General features: G+C 41.6%; 2 protein-coding genes across 4 annotated transcripts in view; one reads left to right on the plus strand and one right to left on the minus strand.

Moving 5' to 3' along the window:
• The window catches only part of DENND10 (DENN domain containing 10), a 42,196-nt gene extending 32,241 nt beyond the window's left edge, over positions 1-9,955 (minus strand). The window contains exon 1 of the mRNA XM_007111111.3: positions 9,882-9,955. Within this exon, the coding sequence (XP_007111173.1) occupies positions 9,882-9,940 (59 nt within the window). The 5' untranslated portion in view covers positions 9,941-9,955. The remainder of the gene's footprint in view (positions 1-9,881) is intronic.
• A 151-nt stretch (positions 9,956-10,106) lies between these two features.
• EIF3A (eukaryotic translation initiation factor 3 subunit A) overlaps positions 10,107-26,117 on the plus strand; it is a 35,572-nt gene continuing 19,561 nt past the window's right edge. The window contains exons 1-7 of one of the 3 annotated variants that reach the window (XR_003677587.2): positions 10,107-10,318; positions 16,162-16,352; positions 16,511-16,647; positions 17,042-17,205; positions 18,750-18,949; positions 20,159-20,367; positions 22,082-22,253. Coding sequence is in view for 2 of the 3 variants with exons in the window: in XM_007111110.4 (XP_007111172.1) it covers positions 10,270-10,318; positions 16,162-16,352; positions 16,511-16,647; positions 17,042-17,205; positions 18,750-18,949; positions 20,159-20,367; positions 22,082-22,253 (1,122 nt within the window). In the remaining variant the exon portion in view is untranslated. Of the gene's footprint in view, positions 10,319-16,161; positions 16,353-16,510; positions 16,648-17,041; positions 17,206-17,612; positions 17,666-18,749; positions 18,950-20,158; positions 20,368-22,081; positions 22,254-26,117 lie in introns of those variants that run through there. The other 2 variants (XM_007111110.4, XM_028481518.2) reach the window with 2 other exon arrangements.

Here is a 26,117-nt window from a genome sequence, read left to right on the forward strand (position 1 = left end):
CTCCGCGCATGCGGAATCCTCCTGGACCGCGGCACGAACCCGTGTCCCCTGCATCGGCAGGCGGACTCCCAACCACTGCGCCACCAGGGAAACCCAAAATTCCTTTCCTCTCATATTTTTAAACATTTTATTGTATTATTTTTAATTTAAAAATGTGGTACTGAAATCTGGGATAAATGTTTTGTTTTAGAACAGTTTTCGATTTACAGAAAAGTTGCAATGATAATACTGAGAGTTACTATATACTCCCCACCCGATTTCTTCTATTATTAACATCTTACATCAGTATAGTACTTTGTGGGACTTTTCTAGTGGTCCAGTGGCTAAGACTCCATGCTCCCAATGCAGGGGGCCCAGGTTTGATCCCTGGTCAGGGAACTAGATCCTACATGCTGCAACTAAAAAGATCCCACATGCCACAACTAAGACCCGGTGCAAGCCAAATGAATAAATAAATATTTTTTTAAAAAAGTATAGTACATTTGTCACAACTATTGAGCCAATGTTGATATATTAGTAACTGAAGTTTATATTTTATCCATATTTCCTTAATTTTTACCTAATGAGTTTTTCTGTTTCAGGTTTCTACTTAGGATGTTTCCTTAGGGTCCTCTTGGCTGTGACAGTTTCTCAGACTTTCCTTGTTTTTGATCACCTTGACAGTTTTGAGGAGTAGTGGCCAGGTACTTTATAAACTGTCCTTCAGTTAGTTGTCTGATGTTTTTCTCACACGCGGGCCTCTCACTGCTGTGGCCTCTCCTGTTGCGGAGCACAGGCTCCGGACGCGCAGGCTCAGCGGCCATGGCTCACGGGCCCAGCCGCTCCGCGCATGCGGAATCCTCCCGGACCGCGGCACGAACCCGTGTCCCCTGCATCGGCAGGCGGACTCCCAACCACTGCGCCACCAGGGAAACCCAAAATTCCTTTCCTCTCATATTTTTAAACATTTTATTGTATTATTTTTAATTTAAAAATGTGGTACTGAAATCTGGGATAAATGTTTTGTTTTAGAACAGTTTTCGATTTACAGAAAAGTTGCAATGATAATACTGAGAGTTACTATATACTCCCCACCCGATTTCTTCTATTATTAACATCTTACATCAGTATAGTACTTTGTGGGACTTTTCTAGTGGTCCAGTGGCTAAGACTCCATGCTCCCAATGCAGGGGGCCCAGGTTTGATCCCTGGTCAGGGAACTAGATCCTACATGCTGCAACTAAAAAGATCCCACATGCCACAACTAAGACCCGGTGCAAGCCAAATGAATAAATAAATATTTTTTTAAAAAAGTATAGTACATTTGTCACAACTATTGAGCCAATGTTGATATATTAGTAACTGAAGTTTATATTTTATCCATATTTCCTTAATTTTTACCTAATGAGTTTTTCTGTTTCAGGTTTCTACTTAGGATGTTTCCTTAGGGTCCTCTTGGCTGTGACAGTTTCTCAGACTTTCCTTGTTTTTGATCACCTTGACAGTTTTGAGGAGTAGTGGCCAGGTACTTTATAAACTGTCCTTCAGTTAGTTGTCTGATGTTTTTCTCACGATAAGACTGGGTTTTGCATTTAGCAGGAGGAAGACCACAGCGGTCAAGTGCAGTTCTCATCTCATCATATGACACCTTGATCACCTGGCTGAGGTTGTGTTTGTTGGGTTTCTCTCCTGTAAAGTCACTCCCTCGCTCCTTTTTCTATACTGTTCTTTTTGGATAGAAGTCACTATGCACAGCTGACGCCTAAGGAGTGGAGGCTTATGCTCCACTCTCTTGAGGGCAAAGTATCTATATAAATTATGTGGAATTCTTCTCCACGGGAAATTTCTCTATTTGCTTACTTTATCCAGTCAATCATGTATTTATGTCGGCACAGACTCCCTTGTATTTTTGTAAACTCTCTCTCATTCATGTGGCACAGGTTCTCATATCTCTCTCCACTCTCCTTAGAAATAACTCTTTCTGTTACCTTCATCTTCTCGCCTCTTTCCTTTTTTCCCCCCATTAGCCTTTTTTCCCACCCCTCTGTTTCTCATCTCAGCCTCTTCCTACTTGAATCTCCTACCCAACTTCTCCAGCTGTCCTCCTGATTGATTACTTCCCGTCCCGAATACAGGATGTGGAAAACAGCGGGGAAGGAAAGGGGGAAACGCTCATTACTCACCATCAGAATAGTTTAGCAGTTGAGGGGGCAGAAAGAGGCTGGGAATATTTCAAGCATTGATTATTTTATCCGTCTTGCATATACGTGGAAATGATTTCTAGAGAGCTTGTATCAGGGATGGGGCTAAGAACGATACACATAGTATCTCACTCAACCTCACAACAACCTCATCATGCTTATTCCACAGTTGATAAAACTGAGGCTCAGAGAGATTACTTCCCGAATGTCAAGTAAAATGGCAAAGCTGTGGTTTGAAGCCACAACTAACTCCAAAACTGGCGTGCTCATAGGAATAACTGAGATGTATTTATTATCCTAGTTCCCTAGGAAATGTAACATGCCCCTAGTTCTAAAAATACCAATGTGGAGTACGGTAACTTGTTCATAGTCTCAGAGAGTCTCAAAGCTCTCATGAGGCTTTCGCTAGACCTATCTGAATTTATTTTTTTTTTCGGTACGCGGGCCTCTCACTGGTTGTGGCCTCTTCCGTTGCGGAGCACAGGCTCTGGACGCGCAGGCTCAGCGGCCATGGTTCACGGGCCCAGCCGCTCCGCGGCATGTGGGATCTTCCCGGACTGGGGCACGAACCCGCGTCTCCTGCATCGGCAGGCGGACTCTCAACCACTGCGCCACCAGGGAAGCCCCTGTCTGCATTTTTATACTTACACCTTACACAGTCTTGCCCTTTTCCTCCATTGAGTTGTACCTTGGTTTTCACTTCCTGCAAAGTGAAGACTCCATAGTGTTTCATTCTTTTTTCTCTGTGAGTTAATATGGAGAAAACTGTTAAGGTCTCTGTATAAGTTTTCTCTTGTTATGTAACATGTTACCACAAACAGTGGCTTAAAACAACACCCATTTATTAGCTCCCAGTTCTGTAGATTTGTGTGGCTGGGTCTCTGTTCAGGGTCTTGCCAGGCTGCATTCCCTTCTGGAGGCTCTGGGGAAGAATCTGTTTCCAAGTGCATCCAAGTTGTTGATAGAATTCAGTTCCTTGCAGTTGTAGGACTGAGGCCTCCATTCACTGGTTGGCTTTTGGCTGGGGGACTGCTCTCAGCTCCTAGAGGCTGCCTGCAGTTTTTCGTTCTGTGGCTCCCTCCATATACTTTCTCATGCTTTGACTCTCTTACTTCCTCTGCCTCTGACCTCTACACCCAGATTTAAAGGGCTCATGTGATTGGTTAGGCCCACCCAGGTGATGTCCCCCTCCCTTTTCTGGGGGGGGATGTGGGATCTTAGTTCCTCAACCAGGTGGAGTCTTAACCACCGGACCACCAGGGAAGCCCCAATCTCCCCTTCTTAAAGTCAACTGTGACATATAACTAACCTACTCACAGAAGTAATACACCATCACATTTACAGTCCCAGACATTAAACAGGATGTATACACCACAGAGAAGGAGTCTTGGAGGTCATCTTAGAAGTCTGTCTACCACAGTCTCCATTCCTTCATTTATTCACACGTCTCATACTTATGGAATGTCTGCCCTGTGCTGGGCATAGTTCCAGGAGTTGGCGATACAGTGGTGAACAAGATGAACTTGGCCTCTTAAAGCTTACCATCTAGTATGTTAAGACAGACAGTAACCAAGGAAACAAAGAAAACTCCCAGTTAGTGCTGACTTCTCCTCTGAGAATTAAAACAGGCTGGTCTTTAGATGAGATTGCGTGGTCAGGAAAGGGTTCTCTGAGGAGGGACTATTTTAGCTGCTCCCTGAGAAGAGAGCACAATGAAAAGGTCCATGTGAAGATAGTCTAACATCCATAAACCCAGGATGAAAGCCCACACGTTCTAGGGTTTCTTCTAATCATGTTTAACACATTTCACAGAGAAGCCTCGTTTCAAACCACACCCAAAACCACTATGCACAGTGTCTTACTCATTCTGCTTCCTTGGCTGTAGTTGGTTTGTGTAGCTTTGGGCATAATCTCCTCAATTCCCAAGCAGGAGCTGGGCTTCATGGCATGCCAGCAATGGCACGTGTGAGCACATGTGCCAATTCCCACAAACAAGCCCCTCTTTCTTCTTCCCCTCAGCCTTCTTCTAGAGGCAAGCAGAATATTAATTGAAGACTCCTGAGTGTAAGATGCATTTTTCCCAAGAAATAACAGTATATTGCCAGGACATGTTTCTGCTAAAAAATATACTCAACTGAATTTGCATTCCAAGTTCCTGCTTTAAATGTGCAGAACCCAAAGGCTCAGTGAGAACTGTCTGGCACAAGCACAGTGTACCCCATGTCTGCCTTTGGTACACCACTGCCTAAAAGCTTTCCAACCCCGGTTAGACACTTTCATGGTTGGGAATTCAAGGCTGTGAGGTTTTGGACCTAGTTTGTTATGGTGCAGCTGGAACCACTAAGGTGCTTGGGTGTGACCATGAGCCAGGCACTGTCCAGACACAAAGATGAATGGTCCCAATCATGACCTTCAAAGGACTTCCAGGGTCATAGAGGAGACCAACATGCAGACGGGCAATTATAATATAGGAGGCTTGCTTTAACCAATTGTCATTTCTTCAACGAAGATTTAATGAGTGCTTACCCTGTGCAGGGCACTCTTACTGGTGCTGCAGATATAGAGCATTTGAACAAAACAGACAAATCCCTGCCCTCTTCAAGCTTATATTCTAGAGGAGTAGACAATAAAGAAAGAAACTCATAAAATGTATCAGGGATCAAATGATGATAAAGAAATAAATGCTATGGAGGAAAATAAAGAAGAGAAGCGTGCTAGGAAGTACCGTATGGGAAGAAGGGAGGTTATTATTACTTTAAAGAGGTGAGGGGAGACAGCACTGAAAAGGTGACACTGGCGTGGCATGGGAGGGACAAGGGAAAGGAAGGGATTGTGTAGGGCCTTGTCGGCCATTGTAAGGACTGACTTTCACAGGGTTATCTGGGGGCCACAAGAGGGTCTTCATTAGGGGACTGACATGATCACCTCTCTTTTGTGTTAACAGGATCCCCCTCCTTGCTAAGTTGAGAAAAAAGAGAAGGGAGCCAGGTGAAAAGAGAAAAACAAGCTAGCAGGTTATTATACACTCCAGATGAGAAATGATGGTGGCTTGGATCAGAGTGATAGCTGTGGAGGTAGCACATGTGGGATTTGTTGATGGGTTGACTGGACGTGGGGATATGACAGAAAAAGTGGAGTCGAGGATGTCTCCAACACTTTTGTGGCTTAAGCAACCAGAAGAAAGGGGTTGTAATGGTTCACTGGGGGACGATGGCAGGAGGCACAGGTTAGAGCCAGAAGAGACCCGGAGTCTGGTTTGGGACAGGCTGGGAGTATGGTGTGTGTCAAACATTGAATGGATGTGAGACGGGCTTTCAGGGGGGAGATCAAGTGTTGATGATACAATTTTGTAACTTATAAGCACAGATGTGATTCCTAAAGCTATGAGCTAGCGTGTCGGGTACCTTTGCCATAAGCAAGCATTTCCACTGCATAACTAATTGGCCGTAAGAATTTTGTTATGAAGGATATAATAACTGGTTGACAGTTCTTGGTTTGACACTTTGGTTTCAACTGGTTGAAATGTATTAGCATTTCTTCCGGTTAGTGACATTATGCTTTTTTTTTTTTTTTTGCGGTACGCGGGCCTCTCACTGCTGTAGCCTCTCCCGTTGCGGAGCACAGGCTCCGGACACGCAAGCTCAGCGGCCATGGCTCACGGACCCAGCCGCTCCGTGGCACGTGGGATCCTCCCGGACTGGGGCACGAACACGTGTCCCCTGCATCGGCAGGCGGACTCCCAACCACTGCGCCACCAGGGAAGCCCGAGGTTAGTGATATTATGGATGTCTTTATCGAGCTGACAGATGAGGTCCCTCTTTTACTTTTCGTTATTTTATCTTTTAGGGCAAAATTGCCTAAGGCCAATTAGTTATGCGGCAACAAATATTTGGAGCCAAAATGCTTGGGGCAAAGGTGCCTATGGCAAAGATGCATACTGTGAAAGTACCTAGAAGCACGAGCTAGAACCAAGAGATGAAGGTAGTTAGAGGAGGGAAGAGGTCCAGGAGCTGAGCCCTGGGCCTTTTCAACCTTAGAGGTCAGAGATAAGGAGCAGACAGAGAGGTAGGAAGAAAATCAGGAAAGGGTGACCCTGGAAGCCAAATGAAGACAGTGTTTCAGGGAGGATGCAGTGATCATATCTGTGTGTGAGAGGAGATGGAATCCAACGTATTGGTAGGTAGGGGCTGGCTCTAGATGGGATAGTGGATGGAGAGTAACAGGAGGGAAGGCAGAGGGTCTGAGCACAGATGAAGATGGGTGGTAGATGGCAGAGTGCCAAAGTTCTCTAATTTTTCCACTGTTTTGGCCATTGGCTGAGAGTAGAGAAAGGACGTACTGGAGAATTAGAGAGAGGAAAAAGTATGAACTAGTCATCTGGGAGAGTGGGAGTGTGGCCCAGAGAAGTGGAGTAGGATGGCTGAACAGCAACACAGTGCTTGTTGAGGCTTGTGGTCATGAACTTAAAGTGAGACTTGTCGACATGGCTGTGCATTCTTCTCCAGTCACGTTAGGCTATAGGTAAGGAGTGGGTGGAGGGTTGGGTTGGCCAGGGTTTGGGGTAGAATAAAGGGAGAACTGAGCAAGCAAATAACTAAATGATGGAGTCCAAGTTGCGTCTGGAGGAAACAGAGGACAAGAGGGATGAGAGCAGCGAAAAGGAAGTACAATTGATGAATGGATTGCAGGTCCCAGTCAGGCAGCAGGGTTGTTCAAGTTGGGATCTGATAGAATTAACCATAGGCGGTGGTGGCCAGAAAAGAAGATGCTTGAAATCAAGATTTGGGAACTGAGACAGTTAGTGTGACAAGGTCTGGGTTAGGGGTCAGCAAACCGTGGCCTGTGGGTTAAATTTGGCCTGCTGCCTGTTTTTATATAGCCTTGCGCTAAGAATGCTTTCTCACATTTTAAAATATTTTTTTTTAAAAAAAGACTATTATCCTTTTAGCAAGAACGGTTGCTCCAATAATTGAAGACATTGCTTCCTGGCCTGCAAAGCCTAAAATAACGACTACCTGGTCTTTTATAGAAAAAGTGTTCTGACTCTTGGTCTAGACTCTAGGGTATCACCATGTGTGAGTGGCTGAGCTCAGGTAGAGGACACATAGTGAAGGCCAGGTGGCCAGGATCATTTACTGATACATGGGTATAGAGCCCACGAATCATTACGATGGTGGTGCTGGAGAGAGTGACAGGGAGCCAGAACTAAAAGCCAAGGAATGAGGGAATGTGACCTGGGTTCTGAAGATGCCTGTAGAGGACTGCAGCGTGGAGGAATCACATGTGGCCTAGACTGATGGCATGAATGTCAAAGCTCAGAATTTAAGGGAGAGAGAAAGAGAGCGAGCGAGCTCTGGAAGTAGCTAGTGGGAAGAGCTAGTCGGTCACTGGTCACCTCCAGGCACCAGTGGTTTGATGGAGGAACACAGCCACCCCTTGACAAGGTTGCAGGGGCAGCAGAGAGCTCAGGGCTGGCCCCAGTGATGGAGTTAACGGTGGTGGAGTTAACGGTGGCCTGAACAAAGAGCACAGGCAAAGAGGAAGTTGGGTAGGGCCCCCGCTGGCAGGAAAGGCTTTGCAGAGGAAGCCTTTGGGCTGAAGCTTGAAGTACTAAGTCAGGAAACGGTGGTGGGGCGGGGAGGGGAGGGATATATATGTGCAGGAAAGCATGGTATCTTTGAGCACTGACGTCAGAAAATCATGTGTGAACTTTGGCACAACTGGAGGTTCAGAATCAGTGCCACTAGGAACTTTGGGTGAAGAACATTCTTGTTTCTTCTTTACTATTTGTATGCTGAGGCTTAGGGATATCGAGCGCTCCGCGTAGATGGGGAGATGCTCTATGAATGAAGCGTGACACACATTGGCCTTTAAACTTGTTACCTCCCCATGTGTACGGTAGGAAAATGTATTATATAAATATTTATGTAAGGATTTTTTTTTTTTTTTTTTTTTTTTGCGGGTACGCGGGCCTCTCACTGTCGCGGCCTCTCCCGTCGCGGGGCACGGGCTCCGGACGCGCAGGCCCAGCGGCCACGGCTCGCGGGCCCGGCCGCTCCGCGGCACGCGGGATCCTCCCGGACCGGGGCGCGAACCCGCGTCCCCTGCATCGGCAGGCGGACTCTCAACCGCTGCGCCACCAGGGAAGCCCCTTATGTAAGGATTTATTCATTTCTCTCTCCAGCATTTTTTGAGAGCATCTTGTCTGCCTGATGCCTTGCCAGGCATTGGGGATACAGTGGTGAACAACACAAATATGGTCCTTCCCCTCTCTGAACTTACAGTCTGCAAGTAATTACACTGAAGTATGGTCAGTGTTAAGACAGGATGTTACTGACGCTCAATGCCTTGGCACCTAAACTTGCCTGGGGGCCAGGGAAGAATCCTGGCAGAAGTGACATGTATAGGTGATTGCTGCCAGAGCAAGGAATGGGCAGTGGTGAATTTCCAAGTGAAGTGATGGCACGCGCTGGGTTGGAGGTAGGAGAGGGCTGTTTCGGGCACTGAAAAGACACTGAGTGTGCTGAGAGATGGGCCTAGAGAGACGATGGGGGCCTGGACTGGAGTGGTGTCTCTGTTTCCACGTGGCTTCTTTTTTTTTTTTTTTCCAGCCTTGTGGAATCTTAGTTCCCTGACTGGGGATTGAACCCAGGCCCTGGGTGGTGAAAGCATGGAGTCCTAACCACTGTACTGCCAAGGAATTCCCTCCACGGAGCTTCCAATGAGTGTTCAAATCTTCCCCTCTCTAGACTGCAAAGCCTGAGAAGGCAGGAACCAAATCTGTCCTGTTCAACTGCTGTGTACCTACCTATCGGGTGCTTACCTCCTCAGCCTGGCACATGGTAATGGTTTGTTGATAATATGACGTAGTTTGTTGAATGAACGTATAAATGTTGAACCTTGGTTTACCCCTGAAATTTATTATGTTCGTCAGTATAAACACCTTCATTACAGCATTCTTGTAAACAAAACAATGAATGTGAAAGCACTTCAGTAAACTGTAAAACGTGATACTTGTTTTAAAACCGTAAGACATTATGTTGCAAATATGTATAATGTAGTACTTCAGTTGTGCCCTTAACTGTTTTTTTGAGAATCATATTTATTCCACTCAAGTCAGAAAAGCCCTCCAAAACACTGTATTAGAGAAATTATCCAGTCATATATAGTACAAAAGTAGCTTGATTAGGGAAAAAACCTTTATCACCCTGATTACTTCCTTTTGCCACCTCCTGAGTGGCTTTTAGTATACTTAGGTTGCTTGTTTTCTATTGAGCATTAATCAACAGCAAGTAATTATGCTTTTCTCCAGGCCCAGAAAAGATCCTATCTTGACCCTCATTGTGTACTCATCTATCTCTGAGGGCCCAGGCAATCTCTGTGTCCCCAGTTTTAAAATTTTACCTAGATATGAAATAAGCTTGCTTATTTATTTAAGTTACTTATTACAACCCTCCTCCCCATACTAGTCCGGGCTGTGACAGGTCACCACTATCTCCAGTGGTGAGCATCGCTGGCCCTAATGATACCTGCTCAAAGCATCTGCGTTAAATGAATAAATTCGGCATTTTAACTCAGTCAAGCCAAGACATTCTCTAGGCGGATGGTACCTGAGAGTAACTTTGTATGACTCCGCACAAGTCATGTTAAAAGAAGAATCTGTGCCTTCTCGCCAGACAGATGCTCTGACCCAGATCTCACCTTTCCCACTTAGATTGTCGCTCGAAGAGTGAGGTGCCGGAGAACCGGCTCTCTAACATTTCCCCGCGGAGTCCCCAGGTGCAGTCAGAGAGCTTGGAAGACTTCGGTAGGCGACACGTCAGCCGGCAGGCGTGCGGCCAACGCGCCTGCGCGCGAGGAGGGGCGGTGCGCGGGCGAAGGCCCGCCCCTACATCCGGGGCCTAGGCGGCGGCAGCGGCGCCGCCGCGCGGGGGTCACGTGGTTCTTTCCTTTCCGTCTCTGGCCGGCTGGGCGCGGGCTACTGCTGGCGAGGAGTGTGGATCCTCGCGCTGCTTCCCCTTCGTCTCCTGTCCCGGCTCGGGCCCCTAAGGAGTTCGCTGACGCCGGGTGAGCTGAGCCTGCCGCCAAGATGCCGGCCTATTTCCAGAGGCCAGAAAATGCCCTCAAACGCGCCAACGGTGAGTAGGGGATCAGGGCGCGCCGGACTGGGGCGGCCCGAGGCCTCGGAAGTCGAGGCGCCCGGGCCAGCTTCTCGCTGCTCCGCTGCCCAGCTGCGGCTGCACAGGAGGCCGATGCGGCCTGCCCGCCGCCGACTCAGGCCGTGGTTGGGCATGGTGTCCCTTCTCGGCTCCAACCGATGGGGGGGTGGGAGGCGCGGAGCAGGGAACCGTCGCTCGGGGGGCCGTCCCTCCCGCCGCCGCCGCCGCCGCCGGGTGAGTCTCGGGGCCGCGGCTCCCGAGACAGGCCTACCCGGGCCCGAGCTTCTTCCTCCCGCCCGCCTCCGCTTGGTCTTCCAGACCACGGGGCTTTCAGCTTCGGCCCCGCGCCCCCGGCCGCCATCTGGGAGTGCCGGGGAGGAGGAAACATGGCTCCCTCCCGGGGACAATGCACGCGAGAACCTCGGCTCCACCTCCCGCCGGGCCGGGAGCCGGGCAGTCCCACCTCCGGCCCTCCCGCAGACAGCTCGGCCCCCCCCGAATCCAGCCTCGCGCTTTGTGGGGTCAGGGTCCACTTACCCTCCCCTCTGACCACTATCTCCGCTTCGGGGACTCTGACCCATTTAACCCGTTTCCTATTTTTTCTGGCATTGATTATTGGCAGCTCAGAAGCCTACTCCGAATCACAGGAAGTTGGAACAGAGTTAATACTGTAAGAGGGACTTCAAGTTCTCTCTCAAAGATAACGAAAGTGAGGCCTAGGGAGTCTGGTTTGCCCAAGGTCACTCTGGGAGTTAGTTGTTGAGCTAGGAGCCTAAAACCAAGGTCTCTTAACTTCCAGATCAGTTGATTTTTTCACCACGGCGCTACTTGCGATTTTTTTTAACATATGTGTACTTATGGGAAAACTTACGGCGCTCCTGGGAAAACTTGTGCTTGTCCCGGTCTATTCAAGAGGCATTTATTACGTTGGCATTATGGGGGTGCAAATGTATTTTACGTGCCTCTGGTCTTTAAACACTTATTTAGGGTTTGTAAGTGTTAAGGGCGTCTATTGCTCTTAGTTTCACCCTTCTTCCATCCAAACAAGTTTTGGATCTTATCCATGCTGTAGGTGGATATGCCGTGTCTGTTAAGCTTTTATGCTTGTGAAGCTTATTTTGTTAGTTTGTTTGAAAATCCTCTTAGGAAAAGGTCAATTTAAGTCAGTGCATACTATTGATACTACTGATAATCTGTCAGGGCCAGAGGTCTGTTTGTCACATGCTTGTTATTTTAACCAGAAGTAAGAATTTCGGGGAGAAGTAACAGTCTGTGAAATAGGATAGTGCCATATTCTGTGGAGTAGAGTAATTGTTTTAAAAACAATTGAAACTACAACTTTGATCTAATCAACACCCATTCTAATTCTCAATCTAATAGAACAGGCAAGAAGTTTACAGATGTTGATTAATTTATAGGAAAGAAAGTAGATTGAGATGGAAATTTAACCCTACAAAATGAGCTAGCAAAGTTAGGGAACACAATTTTTTTTGATGTTTTGAAACTTAGAGAATTATATTGTGGTATACCAAATGACTTGGGTGAAATTACTGCTGTAATTGCTTCTGCAGATGTGTTTTACAGTCCTTTGAATGCTTGACCAACAGACATTTTTTTTCCCCATGTTAATTGGCTGAAGCACTGTAATCTCAATGGCCTAAATATTACACATTTGATATGTTCAGGCCTTGTTTCCTTTGCTCCTCCCTTCTGAATCTTTTTATGAACTTAATATGTCAGTAATTTTTTAAAATTAGAAGGGATATATGATGTGTAACAAATCTTAAATCTTTTCTCACAATTTCTAAGTTGAAATAGATTTGATTCATGGAGGGCAATATGGGGAAAATGTCAGAAATTAAAGTAGTCAAGATGAGAAAGGGACACTGAGATGGAGGTGGGAACTTGAATTTTGTTAGTGTAGTTTTTCAAAAAGGCCTCTTTAAGCTGTAGGATGAGTGCTTGTATGGTAGAGATGCCTCACCTTTCAAGTAGTAATTTGTGTGCCTTTGAACTTGTGAACGAGAGATCCCATCTTAGTGTCAAAGAGCAGAATGTGGATGGCAAATGACACTGCTTACAAAACTTTAAATAGGATGATCAAAGCACATTTTATTTTAATGGAAATAATCTCATTTATCTGTAACATTGGTAATCTCAATCACATTTGGACCTCATCCATTATGTTATCCTAATAAAACATGAATAAATTTAAGTGTAGAATAGTTTATCAGAGCAATATTTTTGGAAACAATTGGAAAACAATCATCCAGGAAAATGAGAACTTGGCCCAGCAGTTACAGGCAAGAAATTCATTCCCCAGAATCATTTGGAAAAAGCCCTTTTCCAGTTTATATTGTTAAGTAGTGCCAAATCAGTTGCTTCTGACCCTGTAACAGCTGTTTAACTTATACTCTACAACCAATGACTTAAAAATGAAGTTGTTAATAAATCCACAAATTGTGTAACATTATAGCTTATCTTCTTGGTCCGGTGCACAAATAAACTAGTAAAATTGAAGGGTTGACCTAAAGTTTTTCTTTATAGGGAGACACGTAGTTTCATTCACTGTGTCTTTAAGGTAAACTCAGAATGCCCACCCTCCTAGTAATAGTTGGTAATTTCATATTTTAATTTTTATTTCAAAAATATCAATCTGGAAATGAACATTTCTGTAAATTTTTGTAAATTTTGCAGTAGAGGTTTTAGTGTGTGATAGTTTTTTCCAGCCTCAAAAACTTTTTTTTCCCCTAATTAGATGATTCAGAGGATCATCTAAACTATATCCTCAGATATCAGTTAGGATAAAAACAGGAACTCACCATCATGGATCATCATGAGAAACTTCTTCCCATCTCAGTGTTTTCTTTTAAAAACATCCTTGCCTGGTATCCATGTTTTCCCTTTTTTCTTGGTGGTGGTGATGGTCCTATGAAAAATTATTTTTTAATGCATTTGCTTTGGCTTTTATGAAACTATTGTTTCAGAGTTTGAAAGTATTGAATTTGGAATCCTAAATTTTGATTGGCTGTTGAGGAAATGAAAAGTACTTTTAGTTGTATCACTGAACAAGACTTTCTGTTTTTTTTAAAATGACATTAAGATACCACACGAATTTAAAAATAAGATATTGCGAAAGTGAATTATTTTTTGACAGTTTAGTATTTTGTCACCACATCGTGCTGGTGACTCTTTGTGCCTATTTTGTATCGCATTGATGGTGTTTATACATGGCAGTATGGGATTTAAATCCTCAACGTAAGTTTGGGAATTGGATATAATAGGTTATAATAGGTCATTTTGGTGTGCTGCTGTGATATTCTTAATGTAAAGGATAAATTTAAAAACATTTACTCCCCAATTTTTGGCTGATAGAAACTGTTTATGTCAGTTTTGAAAAGCATTTAAAGTCCTGTTGGATTTTAAAATAATCTGTGCATGCTCCAGGAAGAAGATGGGTAGGTACTCCCCTTAAAATAGAAAAGGCTTATTTCAACAAGGTATCTAGTTGTATTACATCTTTGTTTAATTTTGTAGGATTTATTTGGGGGGAGGTAATAAAATTGACTCAACTGAAAATGGCCTTTCTGTCGTATTGGCAGGTTTGATATTGAGACTGTTGAAGTATTGAAGAGGGGTTTATATTCATTTGCCTGTGAGGAATATGATTTGATATAATATGGGATGATGTAGGATATTGTGTTAAAGATACTAGGTTCAGTATGTTTTGTGATTTATTCTGTGCAAGCTTTTTCATATACTAGAGTTGGAATATTGTTTGTAGTTTTCCTGGAGGAAGGAATGTTTAGAAACGGCATTCCTGAAAGATGTGATAATTGGAAGAAGAACAGAGTTACTCACTAAATCTGTAGACTAGTAAATCCTCCAAATAAGAGACATTTTTACCTATGTTTGCCTAGCACAGTTAATGTTAGATAATGTTATACATTGTTAGGGTAACCCTTAAAAGAGTTTTTTGTCAAGGATTTTTTTTCCTTAGGAGGAAAGTAAACAATGATTTTAAAAAACAGATGTTTTAAGTTTTTTAGAGTGTAAACTAGTGTTTAGTTCTGCCAAATTATTTTTCAAATGTTCAGTGGAGAGATTTTTTGTGTGTGTGAAATTTGCCAGTTACTGAGTTTTACGTTGAACATAACCAGAAAAATACCACCCCCTAGTCTATTAAGTGTACAAAAGAAAATAAGATGAGAAAAAATATAGATTTTAACCTTGGTCAGAAATAATGTGATAGAGGAGACTTTGCTTTTGATTGAGTTTCAAAATGAGCAACATACCTAAGATTGGAACTGATTTTGAAATATTGCCATGTACATGCCTTCAGGTTTAGGTGGTGAATTTTAAAAGAGTATACATTTCTTTGCTCTACGTTCTAAATTTTTTTCCCCAATTAAAAAATAAACTTTTAATTTTAGAAATTTGAGAGTTACAGAATTATATAGTACAGAGGGTTCCCATATACACCACACACAGATTCTCCTATTAATGAATATCTTACATCTGTGTGGTATATTTTTCACAATTAATGAATCAATGCTGTTAACATTGTTACTAAGGAAAGTCCATACTTTGTTCATATTTCCTCAGCTTTTCCTAATGTCCCTTTTGTATTCCAGGATCCCATCCTAGGATACCACATTACATTTAGTTGTCTCCTTAGGCTCCTCTTGGTTGTGACAGTTTCTTAGATTTGTTGATGGCCTTGACGGTTTTGAGCACTATTGGTCAGGTATTTTCTCTCTCAGCTGGGATTTGTCTCAGTATGTTTCTCATGTTTAGACTGGGATAAATAAGTGTAGCGATATTTTGTGCTCATGGATTGGAAGTGTAAATACTGTTGTCAGTTTTTCCAAACTTGTTATATAGATTCAATAAGATCCCAGTGAGCTTTCTTTTTTTTTTTTTAAACTTATTTATTTGGCTGGGTCTTAGTTGCGGCATGTGGGATCTTTCCTTGCGGCACGTGGACTTCTCTCTCATTGTGGTGCATGAGCTCCAGAGCGTGCGGGCTCAGCAGTTGCAGCGCTCGGGTTTAGTTGCCCCGTGGCATGTGGGATCTTAGTTCCTGGACCAGGGATCGAACCCACGTCCCCTGCATTGGAAGGCGGATTCTTAACCACTGGGCCACGAGGGAAGTCCCCAATGAGCTGTTTTGTAGGTATCTATAAGCTAATTCTGAAGTTTATGTGGAAAGGCAAAAGTGTTGTATAGCCAACACAGTACTGAAGAACAAAGTTGGAGTACTCACCCTACTTGATTTGAAGACTTTTCTATATGGCTACAGTAATCAAGACAGTGAGGTGTTGGCAAAAGACTAGACAGATCAGTAGAGAACGATCACTCTAGAGCCCAGAAATAGACCCACACAGTCAATAGATTGTAAAGGAAAAAAGTCAATCTAATTTGTTTTTTCTGCCTCAAGTCTTAACATAAACTAACAAAAATTTCATCAGCCAGATCATTGTGACCGAAGTTACACTTGATTTTTCTGCGTGTACAAGGGGGAGATTGTTTTCCCTCATGACTTGAATTTCTGGAACTTTAAAATAACTTAGAAAGATATAATTGGTACAGAGGAATTGAGTGAAATCTAGTTTTACCTGTAGGTCATATTTGAGATAGTATTAGTTTTTCATTGTTTTACCTTGGATAATTTTGGCATAGCTTTAGAAGTCAGAAATAAATTTGACCTCAAAAGAGATGGTAATAGGTTCAGAAATTAAAACAGCCAAATTAAAAAGCAAGATTTAGGCATTTATATAGTATACATAACTGATTTTAATTCTCCTGAATTACTTTTCCAGAATTTCTTGAAGTTGGCAAAAAGCAGCCTGCTTTGGACGTTCTTTACGATGTTATGAAAAGTAAGAAACATAGAACATGGCAAAAGATACATGAGCCAATTATGTTGAAATACTTGGAACTTTGTGTGGATCTTCGCAAGAGCCACTTGGCTAAAGAAGGCTTATATCAGTATAAGAACATTTGTCAACAGGTATGAACAGCTGGGTTTTTATGTTTTACTAATTGCTTTTAGTAATTTTCAGAGGAGTTTGCCTCTGAAAGTTATTATGTTTTATATCATAAAGTTTGCTTTTAAAATATTTTATGGTTTGTTGGGGAAAGTTTTATTTATTTATTTATTTTGTCTAGGTGAACATCAAATCTCTAGAGGATGTTGTTAGGGCATACTTGAAATTGGCAGAGGAGAAAACTGAAGCTGCTAAAGAAGAATCCCAGCAGATGGTCTTAGACATAGAAGATCTGGATAATATTCAGACTCCTGAGAGGTGTGTGGGTTAAATTGCTAAGTAAATTTTTCTCATTGTTTTTCTTTACATGTGTCTCCATCATACCCATTTGAAGTAGATGTTTGCTAGAAAGAATGCTTATCTTTGAAATTTTAAATGTATGGTAACCTCAAGAAGTCATGTACTATTCAAAGTTCATAAAGGTGGAAAATTACAACCATCAGATAGGAGGGTGTATACTAATTTAAATGGCTGTAATACAGATTGGGAATTCAAATACTTTGACACTAAGTGATAGCTTTACCGTGTGTCCAGAGTTGTAGTAAGAATTTAAACTATTTTATAATCAGTTTTGGTTTTGGGTTTATAATCATATGGCAAAGTAGGAAACCATGTCTAAAATTGTTTTCAATGTTTTAAAATATTTTTGTAGTGTTCTCCTAAGTGCTGTAAGTGGTGAAGACACTCAGGATCGTACTGACAGATTACTTTTAACTCCATGGGTTAAATTCCTGTGGGAATCATACAGACAGTGTTTGGACCTTCTTCGAAACAATTCTAGAGTAGAGCGTCTCTACCATGATATTGCCCAACAAGGTAAAACAAGAACTGATTTGAAAGTTGACTTAAGGATAGGTTTTGCAAAAGATTAACTGTTAAAATTAACCTCCTTTTCTCTGTAGTACTTATTTTACATAGTTTTTATTGTTGTAGATGATTAGCATTCATTTGAATATTATATAAATGATTATAAGAAATTTGTAATTCTCTATATTCTACTGATGTCTGAAACACCTTTTAAAGTCATTTTGGAATTTTCCAAGTGACTGAAAAGATAAACAACTTTTTGATTGCTTTCTGGCAAACTTGATTTCTACTTTTGACTCTACAACATATTCTTTGGCAAGCTACTTAACCATGTACTGGGTTTCTAAAGTCTTTTTAAGGTTCAGAAGACTTACATGATTCTATGAAAAACTGTATATTTTTCCTTTCTTAAACAGTGTTACTGAATATAGAACTAAACCTTCCTGATGACTCAGGATCATCATAAAAAGTATCTAGTAGTTAATACTGCATGCACTTTTAATCTGAAGAACTGTGTTAAGTCTGTTTTCCTAATCTTGTCTTTTTGCCTTACTGTCAATGCAGCCTTTTAACTGTACGTGGCTTGAGAGTGGCTCTTGGCTTTTTCTTACTTTGGCCTTAGGCACAAGCAGGTGTTGCCATTCTTTTTAATATGGAGTTGATTGGCTGATCTGTTTTGTTATGCTTACATGGCTAGCATATGTGAATTTTCATTTAACACAAATAAGCTAGGGCTTTTTGATAACAGTTGAGATAAATATTAACTTGTAGTTAAAATGCATCCTGTAAAATAGAAATACTCTTTTAAGGGAAGGACAAAAGTTATTTTCGTATTGCTTTTTTTTTTTTTTTTTTTTTTTGGCGCGGTACGCGGGCCTCTCACTGTTGTGGCCTCTCCCGTTGCAGAGCACAGGCTCCGGGTGCGCAGGCTCAGTGGCCATGGCTCACGGGCCTAACTGCTCCGCAGCATGTGGGATCTTCCCGGACCAGGGCACGAACCTGTGTCCCCTGCATTGGCAGGCGGACTCTCAACCACTGCGCCACCAGGGGAGCCCCGTATTGCATTTTTGACAGTAGAAAATGACTATGTATTTTAATGGTGGAGCAAGTAGTGCATTTACACATCTGTGTACACAGTTGAAATTAGGTTACCACACACCCCCAATATGTATTATTTAGTTTTAATTAGTGCAGAAGCTTGTTTTCTAGTAACTTACATAGGAAAGTTCATTGTATTTCAGACCAGAATTTTTTTGCTCTTTTAGGGTTTGAAGTGTTTGAAAGGTGAGTCCCTTCTAGACCTAAATTTGAATCTCTTCCTTTTGTAAACTCTCCCAGAACTGTATTTTAGTCCTAGAACAGGACTAATGACTATGTCCAAAAGGTGGTCAGGGCACATGAAGTGAGTTATGACTGTGATCACTTCTAAAGACTGATGGTGAGTTTGGTAAATCTTGTTAAAGTAACTGACCTTAGTATATGAAATAAAACCTATTCAAATACTTAAATTGATGGTGGAAAGTACCTAATATATTTTACACTTATGCTTATAGCTTTCAAATTCTGCCTCCAATATACCCGTAAGGCTGAATTCCGTAAGCTGTGTGACAATTTGAGAATGCACTTGTCTCAGATTCAACGCCACCATAACCAAAGTACAGCAATCAATCTTAATAATCCAGAGAGCCAGTCCATGCATTTGGAAACCAGGCTTGTTCAGTTGGACAGTGCTATCAGCATGGAATTGTGGCAGGTATGTTGTGAACTGTTAGCTTTTCTTTATAGTAATAACAGCCCATATTACCTTTTTTTTCCTTAATGAGTATCTGCATCTTGATAATCTGTTGGTTAATTTCAATAGATAGGTGACAAATTTAAGGTTGTCTAATGGAGTAGGAAGCGTTCTGGACAGGAAGTCTCAGATATTTTGGTTCTTGGTGCCTGATATCAATTCTGAGCCCAATCATGTAATGTTTTTCAGACCTCAGTGCTCAAAGTGTGGCTTAATGCTTGGAGAATATGCATTTACAAAATTTTTTAAAGAACAGTTTCATAGTAGTTTTGTGTCTGTTTACTCTGATTAAAAAAAAGTCTAAGTTCATCTTTCCATCTTATTTTTGTAGTAATTTTATTGTATTTTATGAAAGTATTGGTGGCAACAGGTTAGAAATGCCAAAGATGAACTTGTCCTTTACCGCAGAGAGCTACAGAAGCACTGCACTAGATGATCTCCTCGATATCTCCGTGCTGCCCTGACTTAGTAAGCAATGCACAGTGAATATCCTACATTGGAGATCCCAGTGGTGTTGGGAATCTTGTCCTCAGCATGGCCTTTTTACTCTAAGAATTCTGCAAAGACATTTTCACATGAATTGTTTTTATATATTTGATTCCCCCACCAAATCTAATTGAAATTGCGGAGGAAGAAACTAAAAATTGGTAGTTTTTCAGCCAAGTGGAAATGTGATTTCCTGCTCTCTCCCCATATTTTCCTTTTCTGTAGGGTACACCCTTGGAATACTGTCTGATGAACTAAAGAGGAAAAAAAGTTCAATAGAAGACAAGTAAACACGCTTAGTATAGAAAAAATAGATAAGTAAAAGGGAGAAATTATCCATTATCTTTATCACTGAGAAATAACCTCTATATTGTGTTTTATATCCTTTCAGATTTAAAAAATATATATATTCCCTCAAGCGGTATGATAATATGCATATTTTTTAAAAAAGTTTGGGCAATCTACTTTAAGTAGTTTAAGGATTTAGTGTTTTTGTAATTGTGATGTTTTTCTGAAACATATCAGACATTGAATTATAGACGAATAAAAAGAACCACACATGAAGGCATTTTATTTGCCGTTTTTATTCTTGTGTTCTGTATTTTAAGTTTCATAAAGAGATTTGAGTTAGATTTGTTTGTTTGTTGAGAATGCAATGACTGTAATTTGTACCACTAATTTTAGGAAGCATTCAAAGCTGTGGAAGATATTCATGGGCTATTCTCCTTGTCTAAAAAACCGCCCAAACCTCAGTTGATGGCAAATTATTATAACAAAGTCTCAACTGTATTTTGGAAATCTGGAAATGCTCTTTTTCATGCATCTACACTCCATCGTCTTTACCATTTATCTAGAGAAATGAGAAAGAATCTTACACAAGAAGAGATGCAAAGGTAAGAGTCTTATTGTCAGATAGTATTGAAATTATGAAAGAAATAACTTCTAAATGGCATGATAGTGTTTTTTTTTTTTTCCGGTACACAGGCCTCTCACTGTTGTGGCCTCTCCCGTTGCGGAGCACAGGCTCCGGACGCGCAGGCTCAGCGGCCATGGCTCACGGGCCCAGCCGCTCCGCGGCATGTGGGATCCTCCCAGACCGGGGCACGAACCCGCGTCCCCTGCATCAGCAGGCGGACTCTCAACCACTGCGCCACCAGGGAAGCCCCATGATAGTGTTTGATGCGGGTTTCTCAGCTTCTGCACTGTTGACATTTGGGGCTGGTTCATTCTTTGTTGTGGAGGGGACTGTGCGTTCAGGATCTTCAGCAGCATCCCTGGTTTACCCACTGGGTGCCAGTAGCAGTCCTTCCAGTTGTAGCTACCAGAAATATCTCGATGTGGTTCTTCTTGGGCAGTATTCTTGGTCTTCAGTAGCTATCTTTTATCTGATAACTCTCCAATTGAGAAAATGGAGTATTAGGAAAGTCAGTGTTAAGGTATGAGCTTTCTATCCACGTATGGGTATTTAGAATTTAGGAACTAATTAGACAGAAGAAATGAGTACTTTATCAAGTAACTTTTCCCAACTATAAAACATTAACTGTATAAAATATTTGGTGTGTGTATTTTTATGTAGATAGATAGTCTATAACCTAACAATCTAAGACCATTTTATTTTTTTAACATTACATATATACTTTTGTTTCAGTCATGTTTGGTTTTTATTGTACATTTCAGTTGGGCTTAGGCAACTCTCATACCATATCTTATTGGTAGACCCTGTTATTTTGGCCTCTAGTAGAACTATATACACCAGATTGTTTTTCTTTTAGCTTTTAAAGCAATACATGGAACCAAATAAATGAATTTTTCTAGCATGTATTTTTAAAAAAAAACTCTTGAGGATAGCATTCATTATGTCATTCACTATCCTGTACGTAATCCATGTCTGTTTGGGATAAGAAAAAACCTGATTTTCCTTTGTTGTTTCAGTACTCTCCCATCAGAAAATACTGTAAGAGTACTGTCATAATCATTAAGCTGTTTTGCTCTATGTACGTTATTTTCCTTAATCCTCACAACAGCCTTGTGACTCAGAAAATGAAGTATTTTGCCTAAGGTTCCAGTCTTGGGAATCGTGACGCTGAGATTCCAACTCTTGACTCTTGTGCTTCAGAGCCCACAATCCTTAGTGTCCTATGGTGCTCTGAATTCAACCTGACTTTCCTTTTGTGTTTTAAGGAAGCTTTAGCTTTTGACCCCCACCTTCCATAATTATGTTCACTTATGGTCCTTGTAATTTTTTTCTTTCTTATTGTCATTTTTCCCTTCATTTTAAAAGCTGCCTTAAATGTTTTTATAAGGAAGTATGGGGTACATACAAATGTGTCTGTTCTGCCATTTTACCCACAGTCTTCCTCTGTAGCTAGAAGATATTGACAGTAGTAAGCGAGTGAATGAAGTTCTGCTTCTCCAAGTGTTCATTTTAGCATAGTCCATTTCTCTTTTAATTAATTCCATGCTTTGACGAATACTTACGAGTACAGTTTACCGTGGTGGTGTACATATTCTGTCAGTGGCATATTTTACTAGAGGATTAAAGAGAAGTGTCTTTCTGCTTATCAAGTAACATTTACAAATTTAACAGATTGTAACTTTGTTCTCCAGAATGTCTACTAGAGTCCTTTTGGCCACTCTTTCCATCCCCATTACCCCTGAGCGTACTGATATTGCTCGACTTCTGGATATGGACGGCATTATAGTTGAAAAACAGCGTCGCCTTGCAACACTGCTAGGCCTGCAAGCTCCACCAACGCGAATTGGCCTTATTAACGATATGGTTGGTATAAGTTTTAGTATTCTTATGGCTTTGAACAGAGAGCTATATGGTCAGGTTTTTGTAAGTCAACACTGTTCAGTTGAGGTGTTTTGTCTTGAGTGAGCTGGGGTTAAATTTGATGTAGCAGACAAGACTTGGACTAGCTTCGAGGAATAATATGGGCCACTTGGTAAGAGAAGTGATGATGGGCAAGAATGTTCAGGGGCTATAGAGAAAAATCACGCTGCTGATAGGTGTTAGAAAATACGATAATGAGGCTAGGAAAGAATGTGAGTTAGATTAGGCCCAATTCTGGACAATTAAAATGTTTCCAACTTTTTTTTCTTTTAAACTTTCATTGTATGTTACTAAGGCAGTGGTTCTTAATCAGGGCTATGCACTGAAATTTTGTGAAGTACTTTTTTTTTTTTTTTGGTGGTATGTGGGCCTCTCACTGTTGTGGCCTCTCCCATTGCGGAGCACAGGCTCCGGACGCACAGGCTCAGCGGCCGTGGCTCACGGGCCTAACCGCTCCGCGGCATGTGGGATCTTCCCGGACCAGGGCACGAACCTGTGTCCCCTGCATCGGCAGGCGGACTCTCAACCACTGCGCCACCAGGGAAGCCCTGAAGTACTTTTTTAAATGCAGATTTCAAGGTTTCACCCACCGCATTCACTAAATCAGTTTCAGAATATGGAGCCTAAGATTTTGTATCTTCACGATGTTTTACATTGGAATCTTTAATTCAGTGGAACTTTATCACGTGAGTGTCTGTTACATGGCAGGCAAGTGATACTTAAATGGAATTTGCACTCTTAGAGGAGTTTAGATTTTAGAGATTCTGATTCACAGTAATAGTCTGACTTAGTGGTTATTGTGGTACACCTCCAGCAAATTACTCTGGGACAAGAGAAAAAAGAGGGACAGGTATTAGAGAATAGGCCTTACTTTACTGGCAGTCAGTTAATTTAGATAAAAATTAACACATTTTCTATATGGCAACGGTTTTCTCTTGTAACATAGTTCTCTGTATAGTAGCAAGGCAAATTCCCTTTGTGGTCAACTTTTATAAAAAAACTTAATATCTAAAACTATTTTTCTGTCTTTGTATGCGTCCATGTTTTATTCTGCTTCCACTTGCAAAAATCAGCTTTGTGTTTTGGAAAGTTTTTATGGGACTGAATTAAATTATAAAACAACAGCATTGTGTTTAGGAAGAGGTCTTACTAGCAAATATGTATTTTTAAAAATTTTTAAGTATTGAAAGATGTGCCAAACTGGAAGTATAATCCGTATCTCTTGAGCCCATGTCTGTACATAGCACACCTTGATGTTAAAGATACTTATTCAGGGGTGAGTATTGGTGGGATCAGGGTCAGTAGCCAGGACATCAGATCTGGGTCCTCATTGTACCCGTAGGTAAGTGTTTACGTTTATTAGAAAGGTGCCAGATGAATAGAATAGCTAACTGTCAAGAGGCATTTTATAAAACTTGAGTTCACCATGTGTACAAGGTCGAGACCTGAGTTTTGGGCCCATATAACTAAATTCATAATCACCAAGAGAATGATTCTAATATTTCAGGAACAGACTCAAATTAATCAAGTTCATAAGAGATTGTTAGGTCAGAAAGCCAATTATTAATTTTAGAGAGAAATGTACTTTAATAGATTATGGTAGCCTATCTAGCACATTCCCTATTTGGAGGGGGTGCTAAATGGAAAATCTAGAATAATTATTTATTTATTTTAAATCGAATTGTAGTTGGTTTACAGTGTTGTGTTAATTTTTGCTGTACAGCAAAGTGATTCAGTTATACATATATGTACATTTTTAAAATATTCTTTTCCATTATGGCCTATCTTAAGATACTGAATATAGTTCCCTGTGCTGTACAGTAGGACCTTGTTGTTTATTCTGTATGGAAGAGTTTGCATCTGCTGACCCCAAACTCCCAGTCCGTCTCCACACCCCGCACCCCCGGCAGCCGCCAGTCTGTGCTCTGTGGGTCGTTTTCTGTTTCATAGATAGGTTCATTTGTGTCATATTTTAGATTCCACATATAAGTGAGATCACATGGTATTTGTCTTTCTCTTTTTGACTTCACTTAGTATGATAATCTCTAGTTGCATCCATGTTGCTGCAAACGGCATTATGTTTTTTTATGGCTGAGTAGTAGTCCATTGTGTGTGTGTGTGTGTGTGTGTGTGTGTGTGTGTGTGTGTGTGTGTGTGTATTTATATTACGTCTTCTTTATCCATTCATCTGTTGATGGAAATTTAGGTTGTTTCTGTGTCCTGGCTATTGTGGATAGTGCTGTTGTGAACATAGAGGTGATGTATCGTTTTTAATTATAGTTTTGCCCAGATATATGCCCAGGAGTGGGATTGATGGGTCGTATGGTAATTCTAATTTTAGTTTTCTGAGGAACCTCCATACTGTTCTCCATAGTGGCTGCCCCAATTTACATTCCCACCAGCAGTGTAGGAGGGTTCTCTTTTCTCCACACCTTCTCCAGGATTTATTTGTAGACTTTTTGATGATGGCTATAGAATAATTTCTTGATAGGAATGAAATCAGGGCTGGGGGAGTTTTATTTGAATGCTTGTATCACATCTTATTCCTATAAACATACAAGGGAAGTACTCAAATGTTGTGGGACATCAGTCATGCACCCATTTTGCACTGGAGTTAAACCTAGAGTGCTCTAGGGTGTGGACATCCTCCTGTCTTGGAGATGGGATCTGCCAACAGTTGCCTCAGTTTGGAACCTAGTCTGTAGGGGTACGTGCTCCTGTGCTTTGGGGGTCTTGGTTTGTTGGCTGCAGTTTTTCTCTCTTTGGGTTAGCAGTTTCCAACAAGTAAAGGATAAAGGTCACATGCACTGTATGTAGTTGGAGCACAGGTAAGATAGGATTTGGTTATGGGCAGTTTGGGAGTTTATAAAATTATACCACTTTTTTGTCTCCTTTGTGAGGGCGGTTTATGCAAGCAGCATCTTTATTGTGAAAGGAAGTTGAGTTCTATTCAAATATAAACTTAAAATGTTTTAAACTGTAACTTTTTTTTTTGTTTTTTTTGCGGTATGCGGGCCTCTCACTGCTGTGGCCTCTCCCGCTGCGGAGCACAGGCTCCGGACGCGGAGGCTCAGCAGCCATGGCTCACGGGCCCAGCCGCTCCGCGGCATGTGGGATCTTCCCGGACCGGGGCACGAACCCGTGTCCCCTGCATCGGCAGGCGGACTCTCAACCACTGCGCCACCAGGGAAGCCCTGTAACGTTTTTTTGAAGTACAAATCATAAATGTAATTGCATAAATTCTCAAAAGATTTTTCCAGTCAACACTCTCCCATTTCCCCCAAGAATAACCACTGTCCTGATTTATAACACCACAGATTAATTTTGCCTGTTTGTATATTTTAATATGCAATTTAAATTTCACATAAATGGCATAATATGTGAAATTCTTTTCCTCACCATCTGGGAGATTTATTCATGTATTGAATGTAGCTTTGCTTTCTTTGACTGTTTCTGTATATTATGTGAACCTATCCCTTTTTGTCCTGAGTTTTTTTGAGTTTGTGGCTATCAGGAGTGATGCTGCTGTAATAACTTTTGTGTGATAAAGTTGTTTGTAAACTGGTATTTACTTATTATTGATAATAAATTAGTCGATGTTGGCCACACAAGTTGTCTTTGTAAATACTTTGATTGTGTTGATGAGTTTTTATTTCCCTTGTAAATTCTTGTGGGGTTTCACTGTAGAGAGCTGCATAATTTGGCGCAGGAAACTCAGCGTAGTGGTCCTGGATTTCTTTTTCATAAATTTCAAGGAGGTGAGGTTGAGGCTAGATAATCTTAGAGTCATTTCCCAGATTTCCAACC

The sequence above is a fragment of the Physeter macrocephalus genome, chromosome 20 (assembly GCF_002837175.3).
Source record: "Physeter macrocephalus isolate SW-GA chromosome 20, ASM283717v5, whole genome shotgun sequence".
NCBI lineage: Eukaryota > Metazoa > Chordata > Mammalia > Artiodactyla > Physeteridae > Physeter > Physeter macrocephalus.